The sequence below is a fragment of the Nothobranchius furzeri genome, chromosome 11 (assembly GCF_043380555.1).
Source record: "Nothobranchius furzeri strain GRZ-AD chromosome 11, NfurGRZ-RIMD1, whole genome shotgun sequence".
Lineage (NCBI taxonomy): Eukaryota > Metazoa > Chordata > Actinopteri > Cyprinodontiformes > Nothobranchiidae > Nothobranchius > Nothobranchius furzeri.
Window position 1 is genome coordinate 72,051,302 of NC_091751.1, and position 23,863 is coordinate 72,075,164.

Genomic DNA, 23,863 nt, shown 5'->3' on the forward strand with positions numbered 1-23,863 from the left:
GGAGCTTGGTTGTTATAAATACTGAGTATTTTAATACTTCTCGCATGTCGCAAGATATTCTGGAACAAAAAAACCCACAACTGACGCTCACACACAGAGCAAAGAGCAAAAAATGCGAACATAGCTTTGTTAGCATTGATGCTAGTTAGCTTTAGGCTTCGTGGGGAACACAGTGGGGTCAGCCTTTTGTTTGGTCAAAAATATGGTCACCACTGATGGGATTAGTACACTCACCATCATCTATTGTGGAGTCTGAAGCAGCAGAGGATGTGCTCAGAATGCTGCTGCTGCGGCTCCGTGTCCCAAATCACCTCCAGTTGCTCAAACTACTCCGTTTCAGTCATTCTGACCTGCTCCTTCCGTCGTGGTCCTTTATCAGCAATAGGGCTTTATTTTTATTTTTATTTGTTACCACATTGTCTGCGTGTTCGCCGGTAGCTGCTGGACCTGAGTGAGACGGCCAGTGACTCCGCCCCCTAGCCAATCAGTGATCGACAGCCTTTTGAATGTGCATCATGGTACCTACACTGAGCGAGAAGAACTCCTCGGTGAACGGTTCTGAAATTTGAGCTAGAGCTGATACTGGGTACTAATGGAGACACAATCTTATCGCACAGATTAGAGTGGTGTCGGTCAAAGCAGGTACTGGTGGAATTGGGGCTCTAGTAGACACCCTCCTCCATACCCCCCACAATTCCCCCCCCCAGCCCACTTCCCCCCCCACCCCCCACCCCCCACCCACCCACTCCAGTTTCTCTGAAGAGCTTTTGATCACTGTTTGAGATTTAGTGGGTCAAAATTTCAGTAAAGATGTCACTCATGACTATTTCCAGGGAAAATGTGGACCTGATGAAATGTTAGTATTCCCCATCTCTGTTATAAGAAAGTACAGGAAGTGCCTGTTTGCTCACATAATCCCAGAAACCTGCAAACACTTCCTTATCAGGCTCGTTCCACGAAGGTTCCTCCCATCAGCTCCATGAAGGCTGCTTTATTAAATGTTAGATCTCTTTGCAATACGTCATTTTTAGTAAATGATCTTATCTTTTCTCACAATCTCGATTTCATGTTTTTATCTGAAATTTGGCTAGCTGTGCTCTAGTTCTCATAGAATCAACACCCCTAAATTTCCCTTCTCTAAACGTGCTTCGCTCTGACAGGCGTGGTGGTGCAGCTGCTATTTTCAGAGACTCGTTCCTCTGTAAACAGCTAGTATGTGGTGCTTATGACCCTTTTGAGTGTCTGATAAAATATCTATATCACAAATTATTATTTTCTTTTATTTATTTTTGTCAAAATGACTTTTTGGGAATATTCTCATATGGATATCAGCAGAACAAGTACTTCTAAAGTATATTTTGTGCAACACAAAATCCTCTAAAAATGATTAAAGATGAAGATTTTTAAATAAAATACAAGATAAATGTGATGACAACACAAAATTATAATTAGTAGTGAAAAATGTAAAAACAGAAATAACGTTATATCCTACTTTCCTAAATCATTTAATAACTTTTTATGTTTTTCATTTTCTCATAGCGGTTCTGGGGTTATTAGAGGTCAGCGGTGTGCACCTACCCCACCGTACCCACAGGAAGACAGACCGGAAGAGAATATGCAACACACTTGAGCGTTACTAATAAGAGCAACAGCTGCAGATGGAAATTTCAATCCAACCATCCATTTTCAGCCATGTATACATGTGTGTACAAGTTTGCGGTTGGGGGATGGGAGTGTTCATGGCTTGTCTTGAAAGGAGGTCCTCAAGGAAAAAGTTTGGGAACCATTGAACTAAGCCAGCAAAATCCCAGAATGTGGTAACGGTCCAGGAGAATATTGGTTCCAAACCATAAACAAAACAAAATGTAAACTGACTAATAACGTTATTACTGCAAGTAGAAGTAGGGCTGCGTTAACCATCCTCTTGTTCTTCACAGGCCACGCCTCACCAAGGGGCCTACTCACGAGAAGAGGAGCTACTCAGGGAGCGGAAACGTTTGGGTGCATTTGGAATCACCTCCTATGACTACCATGCTAAGACCGGTCTGTTCCTGTTCCAAGCTAGTAATAGCCTCTTCTACTGTCAGGATGGAGGCAGCAATGGCTTCATCGTGAGTACAGTACTAATGCTTTGCAGCTAACAGTGTGGTGTCGTTTTACAAGACATAGAAAAGATGCTGTCAGTTGTCGCAGGTTTTTGTTTTGATTACAAGGCTTCTCTTGTCCGTGGGCAGCAGGCTGTCCCCCGCCCCCGCCTGGCCAGACCCTGAGGTGTTTAAATGCCTAGAGACACACTGTGTAGCATAGGAGAGGCCTTAATATCAGAGGTCACTACACATTGATTTGTCCACAGCCTGCTTCATCAGCGTGCCAAGCGTTAACTGTGTGCTTTCCACCCCAAGACACAGACTATACACAGGTCTATAACCTTGAACCAGGAGGAAGCCATGCTAAATGTCCTCGTCCTGACTCCCTCATCTGGCCTGCAACTCACAAGTCTCTTCAGGAGAGAGGCCTTTGTATTTTAACAAAATAATTCTCATGTTTGTCTTATAAAATGTTTTCTTCTCTTTACAGATTGATTATAATTACAAAATCTACAATGAATGTTTTATCTAAAGTGATTTAATAATGTCTTGACTGCTTTACATTAATGTATGAATCAACATCCATACGTATTGTAGTCTCTCACCTGGCGTTGGGTGGTTTATTATTCATTTTATAACTTGTTAAACCTCATAACCAGCCAGACTCTTTTATAAACCCAGACATCACATTTTTCTTCAACACTTAATCAGGTTTAATAACATCTCAGATCATATTCACCATGGTTTATTCATTGTCTCCGTTGATCTTACATTAAATCATAATACTTTGTCCTGCATCATCATTAGTAGTAGAAATATAGTAATACATTAATTTTTATAAACTATATTTTTGCATCTGTGTCAAATTAGAATGAAGTGTTGGTTCCCAGGCGTACCCAGATTACCTAGTTTAATCATCAATTGAATATTAAAGGATTAATAATATTGATTATCCCTATTTTTTTTAGAATATTACATTTGATTGAATACCTTTATATTTTTGACAGTTTATTAAAAGTAACCACTTATAAAGCATTACAAACTGGCAAGCCAACCAGGAGGTAAATCAACACTTTATTAAGAATTAGAAGTTTTAAAATCTCTTTGCTTGGTTTGAAAGGAAGGAGCCTCCTTTTAACCATCTTCACCAGTGCTGTGTAATGTGATGTAAATGGGTAATAAATAATAGATAATCACTAAGATGTGCTATTCCACATAAATATGAATGATCAATATTATTGATCTTTCTAAATTGTATTTAAATTTAAACCAGGTCTTTTTGGTATTTCAGGGAAACTACACCTTTGTAATCATTTGAGACCGAGGCAAAATATAGTTCATAAACATCTATGTAATACTGTACTTCTACTACCGTATTTTCTGGAGTATAAGTCGCTCCGGAGTAAAGCCGGGCGTACACTGTGCGACTTTTTCACTTTTTGAGCCGATTTTCCACTCGTGTGAGAATCCACGACATCGGGGCGAGTTTAGCGCCGAGCGTCGTGTACGGGGGTTACGAGAGGCGATTAACACCACGTGACCAGCTACTGATCAGCAGTCGTGAGCTCGCACGGACTTCTGGCGTGTTTAATATTTTGCTCGTCCCTCGTGAGGGTATCGCACTGTTGAAGCGGCGCTGCGACCCAAGAAGAACCAGAACCGCTCACGGCGCATGCGCAATCCTGCATCAACACCGCTCGCCCGCTATTTCCCTAATAACACACGCTGTTCGTTTTTGTTTCTACACGTTTTTTTTACTCACAGAGATTTTCAAGAAAGCGTGTTTGTCGTGTTCATGTCAAATTAAACTGATCACAAAACACAGATTTACTTTCTTTATTTCGTTTCCAACCCCCATAAATCCCTGTGTGTCCTCCGCAGCACTCCCGAAGGACAACAGGCAAAACAAGACAACAAAGTCTGACGTGTTGAGTAAAAACTGCTATTTTTAGCATATTTTTAGGGCCGACGTGTTGCTACCAGACGTACAGTGTGAGCACATGGCTCGTGATATCTGCCCTGCGAGGAAGTCGTACAGTTTGAGCTGAAGCTGAGTGCTGCGCCAGCCATAAAATGTATAATAAAGAGGAAAAAAACATATATAAGTTGCATTTTGGGGGGAAATTTTATTATTTTTCTTACCAAATCTGAGACCAAGCATTTCACGTTGCAAGACAAGTACCGGGAACAATAACCGAATAAACAACATGGCGCAGCACCCCGCCACGGTCTCCAGCAGGTGATGGCGGTGTTTCAAACCCTCCCAGCGGGGCGGAGGAGCTGAACCCTGGACCGGAGCCGGCCCGCAGCAGCGCGGTTTACATAATTTGGTTTATAAGTCGCAGGACCAGCCAGACCATGAAAAAACGTATAGTCCGGAAAATACGGTACTAATGATGATGTAGAAGGGGTAAGTATTGTTGCTTTTAAGCTTAATATGTTACCTTTACTTACGACCAATAAGATGTGGTATTCTGTATAAATATAGGATGTCAACCTGAATGTTTAATCAGAAGATTTAGGATTCTTTCAGCGATCAAACACACGTCGTGTCAGTTCAGACAGTCAGGTTTATAAAAAGTAAGACATTTATTTTCTAAACAAATTAAAACATGACAACTATAAACAAGACGAATGTGATGGATGAGTGTAAGTGGATGGGATGGTGACTGAATGGTGTGTGTTTATCAGAACCTTGTAGCTAGAAGAAACGGAGTTTGGGTGTGGAAAGAATTTGGTCTGCATCAAACTATGAAGTTGGTTCTTATCAAAACGGCATCAGACGCAGTCATGCTGTGTCTACGTACCCGATCCTGGAGACCCTGTTTAAATCCGAGATGTCTAGGAGTCGGTGACCCCAAATGCACGCGGCTCGTAGGAAAACCTCGGTGCGACCAAGTCAGTCCTAGGACGTCTCCCGAGTCACAACAGTTAGATGAAATCGTTTGCGTCTAGAACAGCTGTTTCTGAATAGCTGAAGGAGCAAGCTTCTGTGCTGCTGCAGGCAGCTTTTGGCTTGTAGAAAGCTTTGATGGTTCAGAGAGTTTTGCTCGGGCTGGCCGGTCTGGAGCTCTGCTCAGACTAACTGGATCTCTCAGCTAGTGGTTCTGTTTTAATATTCCCATGTTATGATTACACGGCCAATCAGGACAAAAGAGGTGTTAACAAACAAACCTCAGAACACGCGCCTTTCCCAGACACAAGAATGTTCTAGTTCTGTGGATAAAGAGTCTGTATGTGCTGTGACGTTAACTTTAATTCATCTCTAGTGAACATTGTGTCTGAGTGTAATCCTGCAGTCTTATCAGAAGAAGGCTTGGTTTGGGAACATAGGCGGACATCTTGTTCCTCCTGAAATGTCAACAACCACTGCAGAATCTCCTGGCTTGTTGGAAGATGGATGTAAAATCCACTTTAGAGAGTGGAGAATGGGGAGGAGCTTGAACTTAAAGAGACAGACCCACCATTTTAAAACACTGAAACTAACACATAGAATACATTTTGTGTAATTACAATTTAACAGAACACATGGGGTACGCATGTCCAACCGGGAGGAGACCTAAAGGTAGACCCAGGACACGCCAGAGGGACAATGTCTCTCACCTGGCCAGGGAACGCCTTAGGATCTCCCAGAGGAGCTGGCCAAAGTGGCTGGGGAGAGGGAAGTCTGGGCCGCCCTGCTTAGGCTGCTGCCCCCGTAACCCGACCCCGGATAAGTGTGTGAAAATGGATGGCTGGATCTCATTTTGATGATAGGGAAGTCCGACCAGGATATGTAATCTTATCCAGCACATTCCAAAGATTCTTAATGTGTTCAGATCCGGACGCTGTAACAGTCGTGTTGTGCTTCCCAAACCCCTTTTGGAGTCACAGAACATTGTAGGGATGTGACGATTCACTCAAGCCACGATTCCATTTGATTCCCAATTTTAAATTCACCATTCCAATTTTTTACGATTACTGTCTTGTCGGTCTTCTGTTCACCGTTTTCATTTGTCAACATGGAGAAGCTAAAGTGCTGCCACACTGTTGACTTCAGACTGATCGGAGCATCCACAATCTTGAAGATGCTTGCTGTAGCCTCTAGTGGTGCGACTGATAACAATCTCACGGTCTGGGTCGTATCACGGTTTTCCTTCATGGATCGGGTCGTTTTTCCGATCAGCAGAAAGAAAAAACATAAAAACCTAAAAGCTTTGCTCTCTTTATTTAGTAGAATACTTGGTGCAAAAGGTTCAGCTCAATGTGCAGCTTGCTATACAAGCTGAGAGGTCTGATTGCTGATTAGCTGTTAAAACGGCTTGCCCTATATAGACACTCTCTCTCTGCATGCCCTCCTGCTTTCACTTGTCATCTCTTCACCGTACTGATGCGCTGGTCATTTTTCTCTCACCGTCTTTTACAGATCTCACCACGTTTATGTGATAAAGGCACGTTTCAGGCACCACCCCTCTCTCCTTTGCACTGATCGTGTGTGTGTGTGTGTGTGTGTGTGTGTGTGTGTGTGTGTGTGTGTGCTATATAAGATTTCCATAACAGAGGAGATGTTTCCTCCACAGCATCCAGAATCATTATGAATCACACCGGAAGCCCCCACTGGCTTATTCTATCCACCAATCACAGGCTCCCCCTAATGTCAGGCATGAATTTGAGCTGGCCAATCAGCCGGCAGCGGGTGTGTCGTGTCACCTCAGCCCAACGCAGACCGCCGCAGGAGGTCTGAAAACATCACAGGCTACCCAGAGGTGAATCCATAAGACAGTACCTGGGCAGGTACAGAGCAGCCCAGATGTGAAAGCGCCATTAGCTTAAACTTTGACTAAACCCAACTCTTCAGGACTTTGGACTACACCTCTCCATGGAGACCGAAGCCTCTTTTACAAGACACACCATGCCGGCAAATCAGCGTAATATTACCGCAATGGACTGTCTATAAACGCGCCATGCCGGCATGGCGTTGCGCAGATTTTGCGGCATTCGTTCCATCTCGCTTGGTAGTAATATTGTGGTAATGGTCTGTCGTATGCGCCCTGAAGCAACAGAGGCAGATGTCATGATGGCGTGGGGAGTTATTGCTGAGCTCCGGCTGGCAAATTAATTGAAAATGAAAGTAAAGACGGGCAGAAAGGTTTGCTTTTTGAATAAATTCATCTGAGATGGCAGACTGGAGCGCCGCATCGCTCCACGAGCCTCTCTGTTAGAGCTGAAGCTCAGATCACCAGAGACCGCACAGGGACCGATGGGGACAGACGCCTTCAGGAGCTGCTTGTTAAAATAAACGTAACCATCACGGCTTCAATCGCAATAAAAAGCAAGTTATGTCCAAGATAAACGGAAGTCTGCGGCTGCGCAGAGACCGCCCCCATACCCCCTGTATGCCACTATCACCTAATCTTTTATAAAATTGCCGCGATTGCACCACATTACCACCACGGTCTGATCTTATAAACGACCTTTACCCTCCCAGGGAGCCGCGGCGAATCCCCTTTAGCAAACGCTCTGGTCCTGTAACAACAGCGCGAGGAGCATGACCCCTGTAGCTGTCCCCTTCACAAAGTGCTTTATTAAACATAAATGTTGTTTCTAACCAGAATTCTTTATTCTTTCCACATAGTATGTTTAGGGTTATTCCATTGTTGAGGATGGTTAGGAAGAAAAGAGCAGAAAATGTACTAAATGAGTGTTTTAGAGAATCCGTGTGAATCCTGAACGGTCCTGAAGGTTTTCTGAGCTTCTGCTGCTGACTGAGACTGATTGCTCTTTTCAGCAGTCTGCTCCTGTAAAGCCTGTGGAGATCAAGAGCCAGTGCTCAGGAACCCGCATGGACCCCAAGATCTGTTGTGGACACCCTGATTTCATAGCCTTCGTCAACAACAACGACCTGTGGATTGCTAACATCAGGACAGGAGAGGAGCGGAGACTCACCTACTGTCATAAAGGTGGGACGGTTGTATTCACTCTGACCTTTTACTCAGATGGGGTTGTTGGGTTTAGGTCATGCTAGTGTGCGTGCTGACATCACCAGTGTGCTAGCATACATGTTTTCTGTAGGCTTAGACAATGTAAAGGATGATCCCAGGTCTGCAGGCGTGGCAACATTCGTAATCCAAGAGGAGTTTGACCGTTTTACTGGATACTGGTGGAATCCCTCCGTAGCAGAAGGTCAGCCCTTTTTAAATTATAGACGATTATTAAACCTGTTGGGTGCTTCATCTGCACACACTGATGTGTCCGCTGTGTCCCCTCTTGTCCTCTCAGACGCAGATGGCATTAAGACGTTGTTACTTCTGTATGAAGAGGTGGACGAGACAGAAGTAGAAATTATTCATGTTCCCTCTCCTGCTCTAGAGGAAAGAAAAGCAGATGCATACAGATATCCTCGCACAGGTTGGTGCTGCCCGGGTTCTGGGCCACATCTCAGGTGTTTGTTTTAAACCGGTTCCTTTGTCCTGGTTCTCAGGCAGCAAAAACCCCCGAGCCACCCTGAAGCTACTGGAGATCAAGACAGACCGAAGAGGAAGAGTAGGTCTCGCTTTAGCGTTACCCTTTAGCCTGCTGCTCGTCAAATTCATCCTTTGATTTCGTGTGCGTGTGTGTGTGTGTGTGTGTGTGTGTGTGTGTGTGTGTGTGTGTGTGTGTGTAGATTGTAAGTACACAAGACAATCAGCTGGTGGTCCCGTTCAGCTCTTTATTTCCTGGAACAGAATACATCGCCAGAGTGGGCTGGACGAGTGACGGGAAGTTGTAAGTGTGTGTGTTTTTGTTTAGAAGGTTCTCATGATTTAAGGTAACACCTTCAACTGCTGCGTGTCTTCCTAGTGGATGGGCTGTGCTGTTGGATCGCAGTCAGAGGAAACTTCAGTTGGTTCTGCTGCCTTCAGCCCTCTTCGTCCCTGTCACAGCAGACCCGGTCCTGAGACAGGACAGCGTGGGGGCTGTGCCCAGTAGCACGCATCCATACATCATCTACGAGGAGAACACTGATGTCTGGATAAACGTAAATCATTCTTCTTTGTCTCTTTAGTTACTTAAAGAGAAAGTCACCTCCTACCAGAGGCTAACTCCACTCCCATTTCCTGTTTGAGAAATGCGCCACAAGGAGGAGTTGCCTGGCAGGTTGAGAGGGTGGAGCCGTTAACCAATACACACAGGCTCACAGTGGCATTGTGACATCATGTGGTACCAGCTATTGTCATAGGGGACCTTCTTAGCCAATAGAGATGGCAGATTTAAATTCAAATGTTATGTAGAGATTTTACCTGAAGGGGGCGCGCCACCGACAGTTTTAGGCAGAATATTCCAGTTTGAAGTAAGATGAACTAAAGTTGAGAGCACGTGTCTACAGCACGACTAGACACTCGTTTTTATAGTTTCTCAGCAAAAACTAGGTGATGTGGGGGTGACTTGCTCTTTAAAGTTCCTATAGACACCATGTAATACTTGTTCTTTCTGACATATGATGAGCCACTCTGACATCTATTTCATGTAGGCTTCACCTTTTAAGGCTAATCACTACTGGGTGTAACCCTGACCCTAACTGAAGAACTTTAAGGCCCGCCCACCTACTGGGCGGAGCCTGGTTTGGTATAGGAGAGAGACCGGACCGGGATCTGCTCCCATCTTCTTCTCAGCAGCTTGTCTCTGAGAGCTAAAGAGTAATAATGCTTACCTTACATCACGTCCAGCGATACGTTTGTCTTTATTTTGTTTTTACAGGGACTGTGTCACCGTAAGCAACAGATGCAGATTCATTTACAGCCCTTGCCCCTGGTTGGGCATTTATATCTAACAAAACTAAAATAACAAGTTACACTAATAAAGTACATAAAAACGACATAAAAGTACCTAAATACTACATATAAATACTACATATTCAGATAGAATTTCAATGTTTCAGTGTTCACGGTGTTGTGCTTCAGTATTTAGCGAAAAGCCTGAAGTCTGTCGGTGACTTCAGGCCCGGAGGAAACGTGTTCCATAGCTGCGACCCAGCGCTTCTCCACCTTGAGCCCTAGATGTCAGACTGGGTAAAGTCAGAGTGGCACACTGCGCAGCAGGTGTGAAGGCTGCCCCAGTCCTCATCACGAGGGCCTCACCACAACTCCACCTGCTCTTTTTGTGCACACTGCTTCTGGCTGAGAAGCTGCGTCGGCTAGAATTTTTCACGTCCACAGTTGAAGATGCGTTGCTTGTTGCCGACAGCTGCCCTCTTGAAAGGCCGTCAAGTTCTTTTGTGTTGGGTGGGAGTTGAACAACTCCGCTCGAGCTGATGACAACGCCAAAAATGCAGACTCTCCTGCTAACACATCCGTGTTTGAGACCCTTTGGACAGCCAAATGCATGGATGTGCTTCAACACCGGGCCTCCCATGATCATCCTCTATGCAGCTCCCAGATAACTGAGCATTGCTTCAGGAGCTGCCTGCCATCATCTCAGCAGCTACCCGTGAAGGGCTAGCTGTCCACGAGCCGTCTCCACCACAGTCGAACCACTTGGCTGCATGTTCTGCCCACCATCCCTGACCACCTGCTGAAGGAAATGCTGGAGGGTCCCATTAGCTCCAAGGTCCTGTTTGGACCATATTTCCAGAGCCACATCAAGAGGACTCAGAAGACAGCAGAGCTTCTGCCATCATCATCAGCAGCAGCTTGTTCTGTCCATTGTTCATCTCTCAGCCCGGCTGCTTCTCTAGAAGATGGGAGGATTACTTCTGTCAGCATGGGCAGAACAACACCCAGACACCCTGAACAAGGCTCCTGGTACCTCGGCCTGTTGCTCACTGGTTCTGCACGGGTCTTCAACAGGCTTGGACCTGGCCTTGTCTGCTGGTTCAGACGAACCGGCTGCTCTCCCTCCAAACACGGTCCTAATCCTCTGTAATTCCTGTTCTGCATATAGTATAATTTATCCATGTCCAGATAATATTCGTACTAGTCAGTTCAGAAAATAAAGAAATGAACAAGTAGAAATATTTGAGGATGTTCATAATAAGAACTGTAATAGTTCATTTCATGAAGGTGTGGTAACCCGAGCAGCTGTCAACGGTTAACCCTTCTGACAGACCACTGGGATTTTACACATGAACCTATATGTGTATATATGCATGTGTGTGTATATGTGTGTATATACATATATATATATATATATATATATGTATATACATATATATATATATATATATATATATATATATATATATATATATATATATATATATATATATATATATATATATATATATATATATATAAGCATAAGAAACCATCCTTTCCAAGGTCAGACTTTCTTTGCAAAACTCCATCAGAGAAACGACTCTTCAGACATGAAATGTCTCGCCAGCAGACCCAGAGGTCATCTCCGACCAGCTGGTGCAGATCCAGAGGAACACGGCCTTTGACCTCTACAAGTTAAACTACTTGCATGCTGAGGAGACTTTGTAGCCAGCAGAATCCTTGAGAAGCCTCATCACATCCCAACTAGGGAGTTCCAGACCGTCCTCTCCCCGGCCACCTCCACCAGCTCTTCCGGCAGGACCCCAAGGCGTTCCTGGGCCAGTTTAGAGATGTACTTTCGCCAACGTGTCCTGGGTCGACCCGGGGGCCTCCTGCTGGCAGGACATGCCTGAAACAGCTCCCTGGGGAGGCGTCCAGGAGGCATCCTGACAAGATGCCCAAACCACCTCAACTGAATCATCTCGATATGGAGGAGCAGCAGCTCTACTCAGAGTCTCTCTCGAATGCCCGAGCTCCTCACCCTAACCATAAGGGTGAGCCCAGCCACCCTGCAGAGAAAACTAATTTCTTGTATCCACCATCTTGTTCTTTCGGTCCGTACCCAAAGCTCATGACCATAGGTGAGGACTGGGCGGTAGACGGACCGGTAAATCAAGAGCCTTGCTTTCTGGCTCAGCTCCTTCACCTGAACAGACCAGTTCAGCGTCCGCATCACTGCAGACGCGGCCCCAATCCACCTATCGATCTCCCGCTCCCTCCTTCCCTCACTCGTGAACAAGACCCTGAAATACTGGAACTCCTCCACTTGAGGCAGAACCTCTCTCCCGACCTGGAGTCGGCAAGCCGCCCTTTTCCGGTCGAGAACCATGGTCTCAGACCTGGAGGTGCTGATCTTCAGCCCAGCCGCTTCACACTCTGCTGCGAACATCCACAGGAAGAGCTGTAGGTCAGACCCTGATGAAGCTAGGAGGATCACATCATCCAAATAAAGCAGAGATGAGATTCTCCTGCCACCAAACTACTACCTTAACTCATCTTTTATAATTATTTGTTCTGCATCATCCTAGAAGTAGAAAAATAGTAATAAATCGATTTTTTAATGCTATATTTTTGCCTCTGCATGTCAAATTATTATAAAATTTGTTTCCCTGGCATCCCCAAATTACCTAGTTTCATCATCAATCAAATAATAAAGGCTCAGTAACGTTGATAATCTATATTTTCATGGGATATTACATTTTATTGTATACCTTTATATTCTATTGGCAGTTTATTAAAAGTAACCACTTACAAAACTATGAACTCAATTTGTGAGGGGCTAGAACTGAAAATATTGCCCTCTACTACATTCCTCTGAGATGCTGAGGGCAGTAAAGATGGAACAGTTGATTTAAAAGATGCAACAGCGTTGTCAGATAGAGACCGACTATAGTGAAATTTACTTTCATGTCTCGAGAACTCAGTTATAAAAAACTCAAAGGTTATCAGAAAGTGGTCCGAGAGGACTGGATTATGTGGAACGATTGTTATTTCCTCACACTCTATGCCATAAGTCAGCACAAGGTCCAATGTATGATGGCAGGAGTGGGTGGAGCTGTGTATTCTTTGAGTAAAACCAATTCAGTCTAAGATATTACTAAAGGCTACATTGAGGCTATCATTTTCAATGTCCACATGAATGTTGAAATCCCCCACTACAATGTCCTTATCAGTATTTAGCACCAAATCAAGTCATTAACTTACAAAGTCTTAGAAAAAATGGATCTAATGTTCAACAACCCACATTTAATTTTTCTAGTTTTCTGCTCAGTTGAATTTGTTCTAATATTTATGAGATTTCCATGATTTGCTTTATTAAGCCTGATATTTAATCTGTGTGGTTTTGGCCGTGGGCAGGACACTGTCTCTATGGGGTAGTGGGTGGGTAACAGTACAGAAGCTGCAGAGGGGTGGGTTAAACTACGACTCTGCTTCCTGGTCTGGACCCTGGGATGTCATGGAGGACTAATAAAACTGGCCACGTTCCTAGAAAGAAGAGCTGCTCCATCCAAAGAGGGATGGATGCCGTCTCTCCGCATCAGACCAGGTTTTCCCCAAAAAGTTTTCCAATTATCAATGTAGCCCACGTTGTTTTCAGGACACCACCTAGACAGCCAGCGGTTAAAGGACAGCATGCGGCTAAACATGTCGTCACTGGTCCGATCAGGCAGGGGGCCAGAGAAAATTACGGAGTCCGACATTGTTTTGGCAAACTTACACACCGAAGCAACATTAATGTTAGTGACCTCCGATTGGCGTAACCGGGTGTCGTTACCGCCAGCGTGAATAACAATCTTACTGTATTTACGCTTATCCTTAGCCAGCAGTTTCAGATAAGATTTAATGTTGATTCAGTGATTGGTTAGGGAAGGGAATGTCATCAAATAGTGATTAGCCCTAACAGGAGCACCAGGGTTTTTCTTTGCACAGAAAACAACTCACAAGACATTAATTTGTACTAGAGAGCACTGCAAATTTATAGAAATAATAAGGAAATAAGAGCTTCACTCTAAAAAACAATCAGCAAACAGTTGCTGTATACTTTCTTAACTGACTTTATGTTTCTGTCTGTGCAGGTTCATGATATATTCTACCCTTTTATTCAAAACACAGAAGATGAATTTACTTTCATCTGGGTGAATGAGTCCAAAACAGGTTTCCGCCACTTGTATAAAATTACATCAGTGTTACAACAGGGCTGTTACCAGTGGGCTGAAGGCTACCATCACATGGAAGGTAAGGGTCTGCTCCCATCCAGATAACATCAATATTGTTAATGTCTAGATTCATTAGAGTCTGGTCTCCTTGTATTGCAGGAAACTTTAGATGTTTAGTCAAAGAAGAGTTAACTCTGACTGGTGGGGAATGGGAGGTGCTGGCGAGACATGGGTCCAAGGTAAACACACACTGTCAGAAACGATCATTGATCAAAATGATTGTCCTGAAAACGAGTTTTGTCCAGAAGATGAGAAGACAAAGATGGAACGAGATGAGAAAATATAGAATAACATTTGTAAAACATAAACACATACAGTTGTTCCAGAGCTCTTAAAGGCTTGTTTCGTTATATGTTCAAGTCGACAGAGCTAGTTAGTTGACTTAGTCAAGCAACATATTTATATGTGTAGTTCATCAGCAGAGCATGATAGTAAAATGTTCATGTATTTAGCTTTTGTCCAAAGCGACTTGCAGGTGATAATGAAGCCAGCAGGTTGACTGTGAGACTAACAACAAACACAAATCAGTCAATCCTAATAATAATAATAGTGTCTGATCCCATCCTACTGGTGCTTTTCTCAAATGTCATTTCCTCTGCAGATCTGGGTCAATGAAGAAACAAAGCTGGTCTATTTCCAAGGTACCAGAGACACACCTTTGGAGCACCACCTGTATGTGGTCAGCTATGAATCTCCTGGAGACGTGGTCAGACTAACCAAACCTGGATTCTCTCACAGCTGCTCTGTTAGTCAGGTACTGGACCGGATACCTGTGTGCACGTATCACCATTCCGGTTCCTTATCAGATGATGCTACTGTTGACGAACCAAAGCTAAATGATCGAACTAGAGATTAAAGACACAGACAGAGCTGTCGGTGCAGCTCATTCCTTCTGAAACCTGATTCAGTCACAAGCTGCTACTACCTCTTGTTTTTAGTAGGAGACACAGTAAACAAACAAAACATTGGAAAGAAGTTAAACTGTTCATACAAAAAACGGGTGAGAATTGAACTATTTAATTACAATTCATTGATTCAATTCAATTTTAAAAAATTTAATCATCCCGAGGGGCAGTTGATTAAAATAAAAAATGTATTAAACATTTACCCCTTTGAGCCCGAGCGTACCCCTGTTGGGGGCCAGAACGTTTAGCATCTCAATTTATGCCCTAAATATGAATAAATCTCAAAAGTGCAGAGCCTAGGCTGCAAGACCATACAAACCTTTTCCATGCTCCAAACTGCACTAAAACTACAACTAGATGAATCATGACAATCTGACCCATATCTGATTTTTTTACGACAGTCTGAACAGCACAGATCCGTTGTTTTCAAATCCGATCAGTGTCACTTTTATGTTTGGTACTGATTCTGACACGAATCTGAAGTTTTTGAAGGCGACTGCAGTCTGAACGGTCATGTCGCATTAACTCCGTCTCCTACGTCATTGAGTCAGCGGAGGTGAGCGTGGTGTGTGGACGTTCCTGAGGAGAACCTCGGACAGAAGGGTTCAGGAGTCTGTCTGGACTTCCTGTTTTAGCTTTAGGAATTAAAATACAGGAGAGCATGAGAACAGGAGCTGGAGGTGCTGCTGGAGCGAAGCGTCTCACCGGCCTCCGTGAGGGAAGGGAGGGGGGGTCTCTGTGAATGAATTAACATTGGAACATTTTCAGTGTATAATAATTTGGGGAGGCGGCGGGAACAAGGAGTAAAATAGTTTACAGTTTTTAAAACAGTTTCCAGCCCAAAATGGAAGAATGAACAGCTGATAGTTCATCCACAGGATCAGGATTACGTCACAACTCTTCTTCTCCTGCTTTCCCCACTGAGTGTGACTTCTTGTCTTCTGCACATGCAGGTCACTTTGGTGCCACGGAGCGTTCACACTGGAGAGTTTGATGTCGCATTTCAGTCACAGTGTGAACGGCCGCACGAAGTAATCTGATTCACTCAAAAAATCGGAATCGAGCATCACGGCCTGCAGTGTGGACGTAGCCTAAGTCTCCTCCCTTTCCAGGCGGCTCACGCGAGTTAACGGGGCTAAAAGAGCTGTTTTCTACCTCGCTTCGCCTTACGCCCTGGGTCACACACATGCTGCACTGCAATTTAAATGAAAACTAATGATGGGTGTTACGACCACACCAGTCATGTACTTTGAGATTTATCAGCTTGTAAACATTTGTAATTAGCATGACTACAAACTAGACCACGGCACGTCGCATATGTGACGTCACCACATGACCCCCCCCCCCAATGTAGCTGCTACTCACCACATGACCACATTAATGGTGGTTCTTTCCTCCTGTGGATAGCTTGGTGAACTTACAGCCCTTTCCCCTCAGTTTTCTCCATGTCTGGTTCGATGGCATCACCTTCGTGATGCGCGTTTGTAGTCCTGGACTTATTTTTACTGAAAACCTAAAATAGTGTTTCCCCCTGTAAGAAAATAAGCGCGTTCTTGGTATCAAAATGTGTCTTTAAAACTCACGGACATCGTATGTGAACTCCAAGGTACATCACAAGGGGAATTAGAAAATTGCTTTTTTAGCCCCGTTGACTTGCGTTCATTTTTTCGTTCTTCTGGGGACCCATGGTCCGGAAGTAGATGGGCGAGACTTAGGCTCCCTGTGACTGCTTGTCATCTAGAACCTTCTGGAGCTGATCCGTAACTGACAACAGCCATAAAACGTGAGAGTAATGTTTTTGCTTAAAAATTGGACTGCAGTAACCACGTTTGACCACAGGATGTCATTCTTACAAATTGCACCTTTAAGTGGACACACCTGGTATGACTTTTCTAGCATCAAAGACCTGTTTATTATTAACACTGAACCTGGACCAGGAAACCCCAATTCTCTCTCTCTGTGTCTGCAGAACTTTGACGTCTTTGTGAGCCACTACAGTAACGTGAGCACACCTCCATGTGTTCACCTTTACAAACTCACCTGTTCAGAAGAAGATCCACTACACATAGTTCCAGAGTTCTGGGCCAGCCTGATGGAGTCACCAGGTAAAGATTGAGGTGTTGTTGTGATGGTGTGAAAGTCTTTGTGGTGAAATGTGTTTTTACCATCAGTTCTGGGTCATACCCGTGAGTCCGGTTTAATCTCCAGCAACGTTCACAGCATGAGTACTGTTTATGATCAGAAGGAAGGGACGTCTGCGCCTGTCTTGTTAAGGTGCAGAGATCTCCTTGGAGACCCACTGCTGGTTTCATGTATAGATCATCTATAGATAATTACACTACAGATGTAGTCTCTCACAAAAGGAAGAGAAGCAGCACTCTGGGAACAGCCGATTTGTTCAGAAATGTCTTTCTGTGTCTGACCCTCTTGCTTGAGGGTGTCAATGATGGCCTTCTGGACAGCAGTCAAGTCGGCACTCTTACCCATGATTGCGGTTTTGAGTAATGAACCAGGCCGGGAGTTTTTAAAAGCCTCAGGAATCTTTTGCAGGTGTTTAGAGGTATTTTTCTTAGGTTCTTTTTTCCCTCATTTTGATCTTATCTTAGAAAGTATTTCCATCTAAAAAAAATTATGTTTTTGAGAGTTAAAAAAAAAATCCACCCAACATATTCCCATTCAAACCCATTCAAAATAGGATAAAATATACAGAGGAATTAATTAGACTCCGAATGGAGCTAATTTATTGACAACAAAATGTAAAATAGAATTTTAGAACAACAGAGAAAATTGAACAAACATCAATAACAATTATCATACATAAAAAATCAGGATGTCCATGAAAATGTAAAAATCACTCACTCTCCACAAACACATTTGAGGTTTCCGCTTAAGTAGGAAAGATGAGCTTGGGGCTTTTCTTTTCCTTGGCTGAGCGCCGTATGCCTGTCCAGATGATGGTGGTTGATACTCTTCATCCATTTCATCCCTATTCACTGTAAAGTCACATGAAAAAAAATCATTACGTTGTAAGGCAAGGCAGCTTTATTGATATAGCACCTTACAACAGCATAAAACCAACCAAAGTGCTTCACAGAAATTAAAACATTAAAAGCAATAGACAACATAACACAGCTTAAAGACTAAAGCTTAAGAACTAACACTAAAAACCCTAAAAAGACTCATGCTGAATTAAAAACCAAGTTATTTAAATAGTTTTTCAAAAGAGATTGAAAACCAGACGGTGAAGAGGCCGACCTAATGCTCAAAGGCATTCCAGAGCCTAGGGGCCGCTACAGAGAAAGCCCTGTCACCTCTGAGCTTACGTCTTGTTTTTGGGACTTCCAGGAGCTTCCTATCAGCCGACCTCTGAGACCGGGCAGGGGGGTAAAAAACCAGTAGCTCAGAGAGGTCGTCTGGAGCAAGGCCATGGAAAGATTTAAAAGCCCATAAAAGCACCTTGTACTGGATTCTAACACAAACAGGCAGCCAGTGCAGTGAGGCCAGGACAGGAGTAACATGCTCCACATTTTTGTCCCAGTGAGCAGCCGTGCAGCAGCATTCTGCACCAACTGAAGATCCCCATTGAATACAATTCAATTCAAGTTTATCTATATAGCGCCAAGTCACGACAAGGGTCGCCTCAAGGACCTGCACACAGTAAACATTACAGTACAGGTCAGGTCATTAAGCCAATCAGTAACACGTTTCCTATATAAGGAACCCAGCAGGTCGCATCGAGTCACTGACTAGTGTCAGTGACTATACAGCAATCCTCATACCAAGCAAGCATGCAGCAACAGTGGAGAGAAAAACTCCCTTTTAACAGGAAGAAACCTCCAGAGAATCCAGGCTCAGTATAAGCAGCCATCCTCCACGACTCACTGGGGATGGAGAAGACAGAGCAGACACACACACACACACACACACACACACACACACGCACGCACGCACACACACACACACACACACACACGCACACGCACACACACGCACACACACACACACACGACTAGTAATGTGTACAGTTATATTGTGATGTCTTAGTAAATATTCTATTTGGTGAGAGATCAACTTTATTGTATTTATCCTAGTGGATCTATAATTAAACGGATAAACTAGTAGTAGCACATCCAACGTCAAGGAAAGTAAAAAGTTATTATCAGGAGAGGGAGAATGTTTAAGTGGTTAGCAGCAGTGTGCTAGACGATGGCCCCCTCCATGAAGCCACCACAGCTCAGCAGAACATCGTTGTAGCTTCTTCTGGGGAGAAAAACATTTAGAGAGAAAATAAAGTTAACAGCTGAAATAACAGAAAATAATACAGTTAAAGAGCAGACTGTAGAAGAAAGCAGTAGAGTGTGGAAAGTGGTCAGTGCATCCTCCAGCAGTCTAAGCCTATAGCAGCATAACTACAGAGATAACTCTGGATAATCTATCCTATTTAGATGGAGGCATGTTGGAGGCAGGGCAAGGGAGAGCCGTCTTTACCGACTGTACACTCCACCTCCCTCTACTCCCCCACTTGTCCAGATTTAGGCTAACATCAGATTTTAACCATAGGCCCTATCAAATAAAAATGTTTTAAGCCTATTCTTAAAAGTAGACAAGGTGTCTGCCTCACGGACTAAAGCTGGGAGCTGGTTCCACAGGAAAGGAGCCTGATAACTAAAAGATCTGCCTCCCATCCTAATTTTAGATATTCTGGGAACCACCAGTAGACCTGCAGTCTGAGAGCGAAGTGCTCGGTTAGGAACATATGGAACAATCAGATCACTGATGTATGATGGAGCTTGATTATTAAGAGCTTTATATGTGAGAAGGAGGATCTTAAAATCTATTCTGAATTTAACAGGTAGCCAATGTAGGGAAGCTAAGACAGGAGAGATATGATCTCTCTTTTTAATTCTCATCAGAACTCTAGCTGCAGCATTTTGGACAAGCTGAAGACTTTTAACTACATTCTGTGGACTTCCTGAGAGTAATGGATTACAGTAATCCAGTCTTGATGTAATAAATGCATGAACTAGTTTTTCAGCATCACTCCTGGAAAGGATGCTTCTAATCATGTCCTGGTCGAAGATAACACCAAGGTTCCTTACTTTGTTCTCAGATGTAGAGAATTTGAGGTTTTAGTTATGACCAATAAGAACTGATGATTCTATATAAACATGAAATATCAACCTGATTGATCTTTGCATGTTTAACCAGAAGAATTCAGGATTCTTTGCTTATTCAGGGACCATAAACACACTTCGTATTAATTCAGACAGAGTCAAGTATATAATTAAAAATAAACTTTATTTTCTTGACTAATTATAATACATTACAAGCTATTAATAATGAGATGTGATGGAATGTGATGTCTATCAGAACCTTTGTATGTGGAAGAAACTGAGAGTTCTGGGTGTAAAAGAATTTGCTGTCTGCTATAAACTAGAGAGTTGATTATTTATAGATCAGCATCAGACGCAATCTTGTTGTTTCTACGTATCCTGATGGAGACCCTCTTTTGGATCCGAGATGTCGGGGGGGGGTGGGGGGGGGGGTGTTCAGGTGACCCCAAGACATCGAAGTTCGTAGATTAACCGCAGTGCGACCAGGTCAGTCCAGAGATGTCTCCAGGTCACAACGTACAGGTGGACTCTTGAGGAGTCGTGAGGCTGTGTCAGCTTACAGCGTGCAAACAGGTTTTGACTGGATGTCAAAGAGATGTTTCAAAAGAGGCTGGTTCCCAATTGGCCACTTCGGAGTGTCAGCTGGAAACTGAGTAACTTGGGCAGTCACTCTAGTTTTAATAATCTAGTTTATCATTTTTGCAAATCAGATTTTGACATGTTTGTCGGCGTTGCCAAACATCCCTCAGAAAACCACACCTTCCAGATACAAGATGTTCTTGTTCTGTAGATAAAGGATCTTTACTTTATATGAGATGGCCTTAACCTGAATTTGCATCTAATGAACATTGTGTATGAGTGTAGATAATGATTCACTTGTTAAATCAAACAGTACTGATCATATCATATAAATGTATCATTATAATAATAATATTCATTTCAACTTCACTGAATTAGGCACAGATTATTCAAACATTATTAGTATTATTCATATAACATCTGGCTTATTCAACCATATGATTATTTATGATTATTTAACTTATGAGTTGTAAAAATTCACTTTTCAGAGTGTGGAATCCAGCAGTCTTATCAGAAGAAAGCTTTGTTTGGAAAAATAGGCTGACAATCTTGTCTTCATGTCAACAAGCACAGCAGTGTCTCCTGGGTTGTAGAAGATAGAACATAAAATCCACTTAGAAAATGGAATTATACCTGTAGATGACTGGTCACTATGTAGGTCAATGTGTAGGTGAAAATGGACCCTTTCTGGATGTTACCCAGAGATCAATGTAATGCCATTCAGGTCAGGTGATTGGCTAAGCAATTTCCTTTTCTGAATTGCCGGTCAGAAGTGAGAACTTCAGTCTTGTCTTGATTTAAAAGCAACAAATTTAGAGTCATCCAATTTTTTATGTCCTCAAGACAAGCCTGTAATCTAAACTAACCGATTAGGTTCATCAGGGTTAATGGATAAATATAACTGAGTATCGTCAGCATAACAGTGGAAGTTTATCCCATGCTGTCTAATGATTTTACCAATTGGGAGCATATATATAGTAAAAAGAATTGGTCCAAGCACTGAACCCTGTGGTACTCCACAAGTAACCCTGGAGTATGAAGACGATTTGTCAAGTACATTTACAAAATGAAATCTGTCAGACAGGTAGGATTTAAACCAGCCTAGCGCTGTTCCTTTGATCCCTACCTGGTACTACTCCAGAGACTATGCTCTGATTAGCAAGAACCCAAGGACCTTCTGATGAAAATATAGTGCATCAGGACAGTATTCATAGCGCTTCACTTATTCCATGTTTTTGTTTATGTTACAGCCCCACATAGCACACAACACACACAAGTCAACACACAACACCCCATAATGATGATGTGAAAAAAGTGTCTGAAGTTGTTGCAAATTTATTAAAAATAAAAAACTTAAGAAATCACATGAACATACGTATTCACAGCCTTTACTCAGTACTTTGTTGATGCACCTTTGGCAGCAATTACAGCCCCAAGTCATTTTGAATATGAAGCCACAAGCTTGCCACACCTATCTTTTGGGTTGTGGGTCTGGCCCTCCTTAAATCCCTCTGAAGGGCCGGCCTCCTGGAGGTCTTCTACCGAAACCAACCTTTCACCTTGTTATCAGGGTTGTGATTTCATTTAATCACACAAACACTAAATACTTATTTTAAATGATCTTTTGTAAAGTTTGAAGTCACTTTGTTTAATCCTAATTCTATATTTTAAACATTGTTCTAAACCATCGTTAATGTTTTAAAGCAACGCTGCCGTGCTTACAGTCCACACCTTTAATCCTCAGCTCTGCCTGTGATGGCTGACGGAGCAGAACAAAGAAAATTCCCTCAATGAACTCTTGGAAAGCCAACTGAGGACTAGATCCGTCGGTCCGGACTTTTCCTGGGGTTTAAGATTCCCAGAGTTAAAGGAGGTTTTAGATTCCTGCTCCAGGACGTCCTACAACCAAACGGGGTTCTTTTGCATGTTTCTGGTGGATCACCACAGGTTTTGTGACATGCTGCAAAAGAAATGAGGAAAATACACTCACACTCCTTACATGAGATGTTCTGGCCCGAATGTGGTTCAGATCTTTTAATCTTGTAGAGAAGTCAGCAGAGGGACCCAGACGAGCCGGCGGGGCCACCAGGAGTGATCAAAGATGATCCGTCTTCTCCTCTGGCCCCGAACTCTTCGGTGTACCCTCATTACACAGACGTCAGGCTCCACCTCCGGGGTAATTGTGAATAATTATGCAGCTTCTGTGTGTGAAAGCCAGCCCTGATGGGGAGGATTTGAAGGTCTGCTGAGAGACTTGTTAGGCCTACTCTATAAGGAGTTGACCTGATGGAGAGCAAAAGCCTCACCTGTCTGTGGGCAGGTGTCTTCTCCTGTGTTCCGGCTTTTGGTTTCATTAGTGACTCTCCTTTTAATGGGTTACACACATTTCTAACGGCCTCCAGTGGCATCATGAACTTAGAAAGATGTTCTTCTCACTCTGAGTCCAGATGGACACACTGTGTGTGGGTGCATGCACGTCCGTCTGTAACCGAACACAGAGAGCATCTCCTCACAACCACGAGAAGGCAGCGTTTGGTACTTGTGGGTGATTTAAAAGCCCGATGTGTGAGTTGGGTGTTGCTGGGGTACAAAACGTTGTCTACGTTGTTTAGACTAGCTTCCTCTCGTTATGCACGTGTCACTTTGCATATATTGGTGAACATTAAGCATGGTTTTGTAACAACTTTGAAACCAGAAGTAATTCCGGACTCGGTACCGAGTCCATCCGGTTCAAGAGGTTAAACGGGGGGGACCACCACCCTGGTCTGCCCGTCCAGTGGATCTGCCCCTGATGTCCACGCGGTACTGCAGAGCTGCATCAGCCAACCCAACCCACAACATCCAGAGCCTTAAGGAACTCTGGGCGGATCTCCTCCCCCCCTGGAGCCTTGCCACCGACGAGCTTTTTGACCTCCTCAACACCAGAGATTGGAGAGCCCAACCCAAAGTCCCCAGGCTCTGCTTCCTGACATGAAGACGTGCCGGTGGGATTGAGAAGGTCTGTGTACTGTGCCCAGCGATCCATGTAGAGGTCAGGAACACACCATCACCACTGTAAACGGTGTTGGTAGCGCACTGCTTTCCCCTCCAGAGGCGCTGGATGGTGGACCAGAACCTCCTTGAAGCCATACGGAAGTCTTGCTCCATGGTCTCACCAATCTCCTCCCACACCCGGGATTTTGCCTCCGC

At 43.7% G+C, this 23,863-nt stretch overlaps 1 protein-coding gene across 2 annotated transcripts in view; it reads left to right on the forward strand.

Moving 5' to 3' along the window:
* The window catches only part of LOC107395657 (dipeptidyl peptidase 9), a 52,617-nt gene that overhangs the window by 24,893 nt on the left and 3,861 nt on the right, over window positions 1-23,863 (forward strand). The window contains exons 5-15 of one of the 2 annotated variants that reach the window (XM_070541834.1): window positions 1,938-2,111; window positions 7,855-8,026; window positions 8,139-8,249; window positions 8,346-8,474; window positions 8,548-8,609; window positions 8,731-8,831; window positions 8,907-9,084; window positions 13,936-14,095; window positions 14,176-14,255; window positions 14,678-14,830; window positions 16,951-17,086. In XM_070541834.1, the coding sequence (XP_070397935.1) occupies window positions 1,938-2,111; window positions 7,855-8,026; window positions 8,139-8,249; window positions 8,346-8,474; window positions 8,548-8,609; window positions 8,731-8,831; window positions 8,907-9,084; window positions 13,936-14,095; window positions 14,176-14,255; window positions 14,678-14,830; window positions 16,951-17,086 (1,456 nt within the window). The remainder of the gene's footprint in view (window positions 1-1,937; window positions 2,112-7,854; window positions 8,027-8,138; window positions 8,250-8,345; window positions 8,475-8,547; window positions 8,610-8,730; window positions 8,832-8,906; window positions 9,085-13,935; window positions 14,096-14,175; window positions 14,256-14,677; window positions 14,831-16,950; window positions 17,087-23,863) is intronic. The other variant, XM_070541833.1, reaches the window with a different exon arrangement.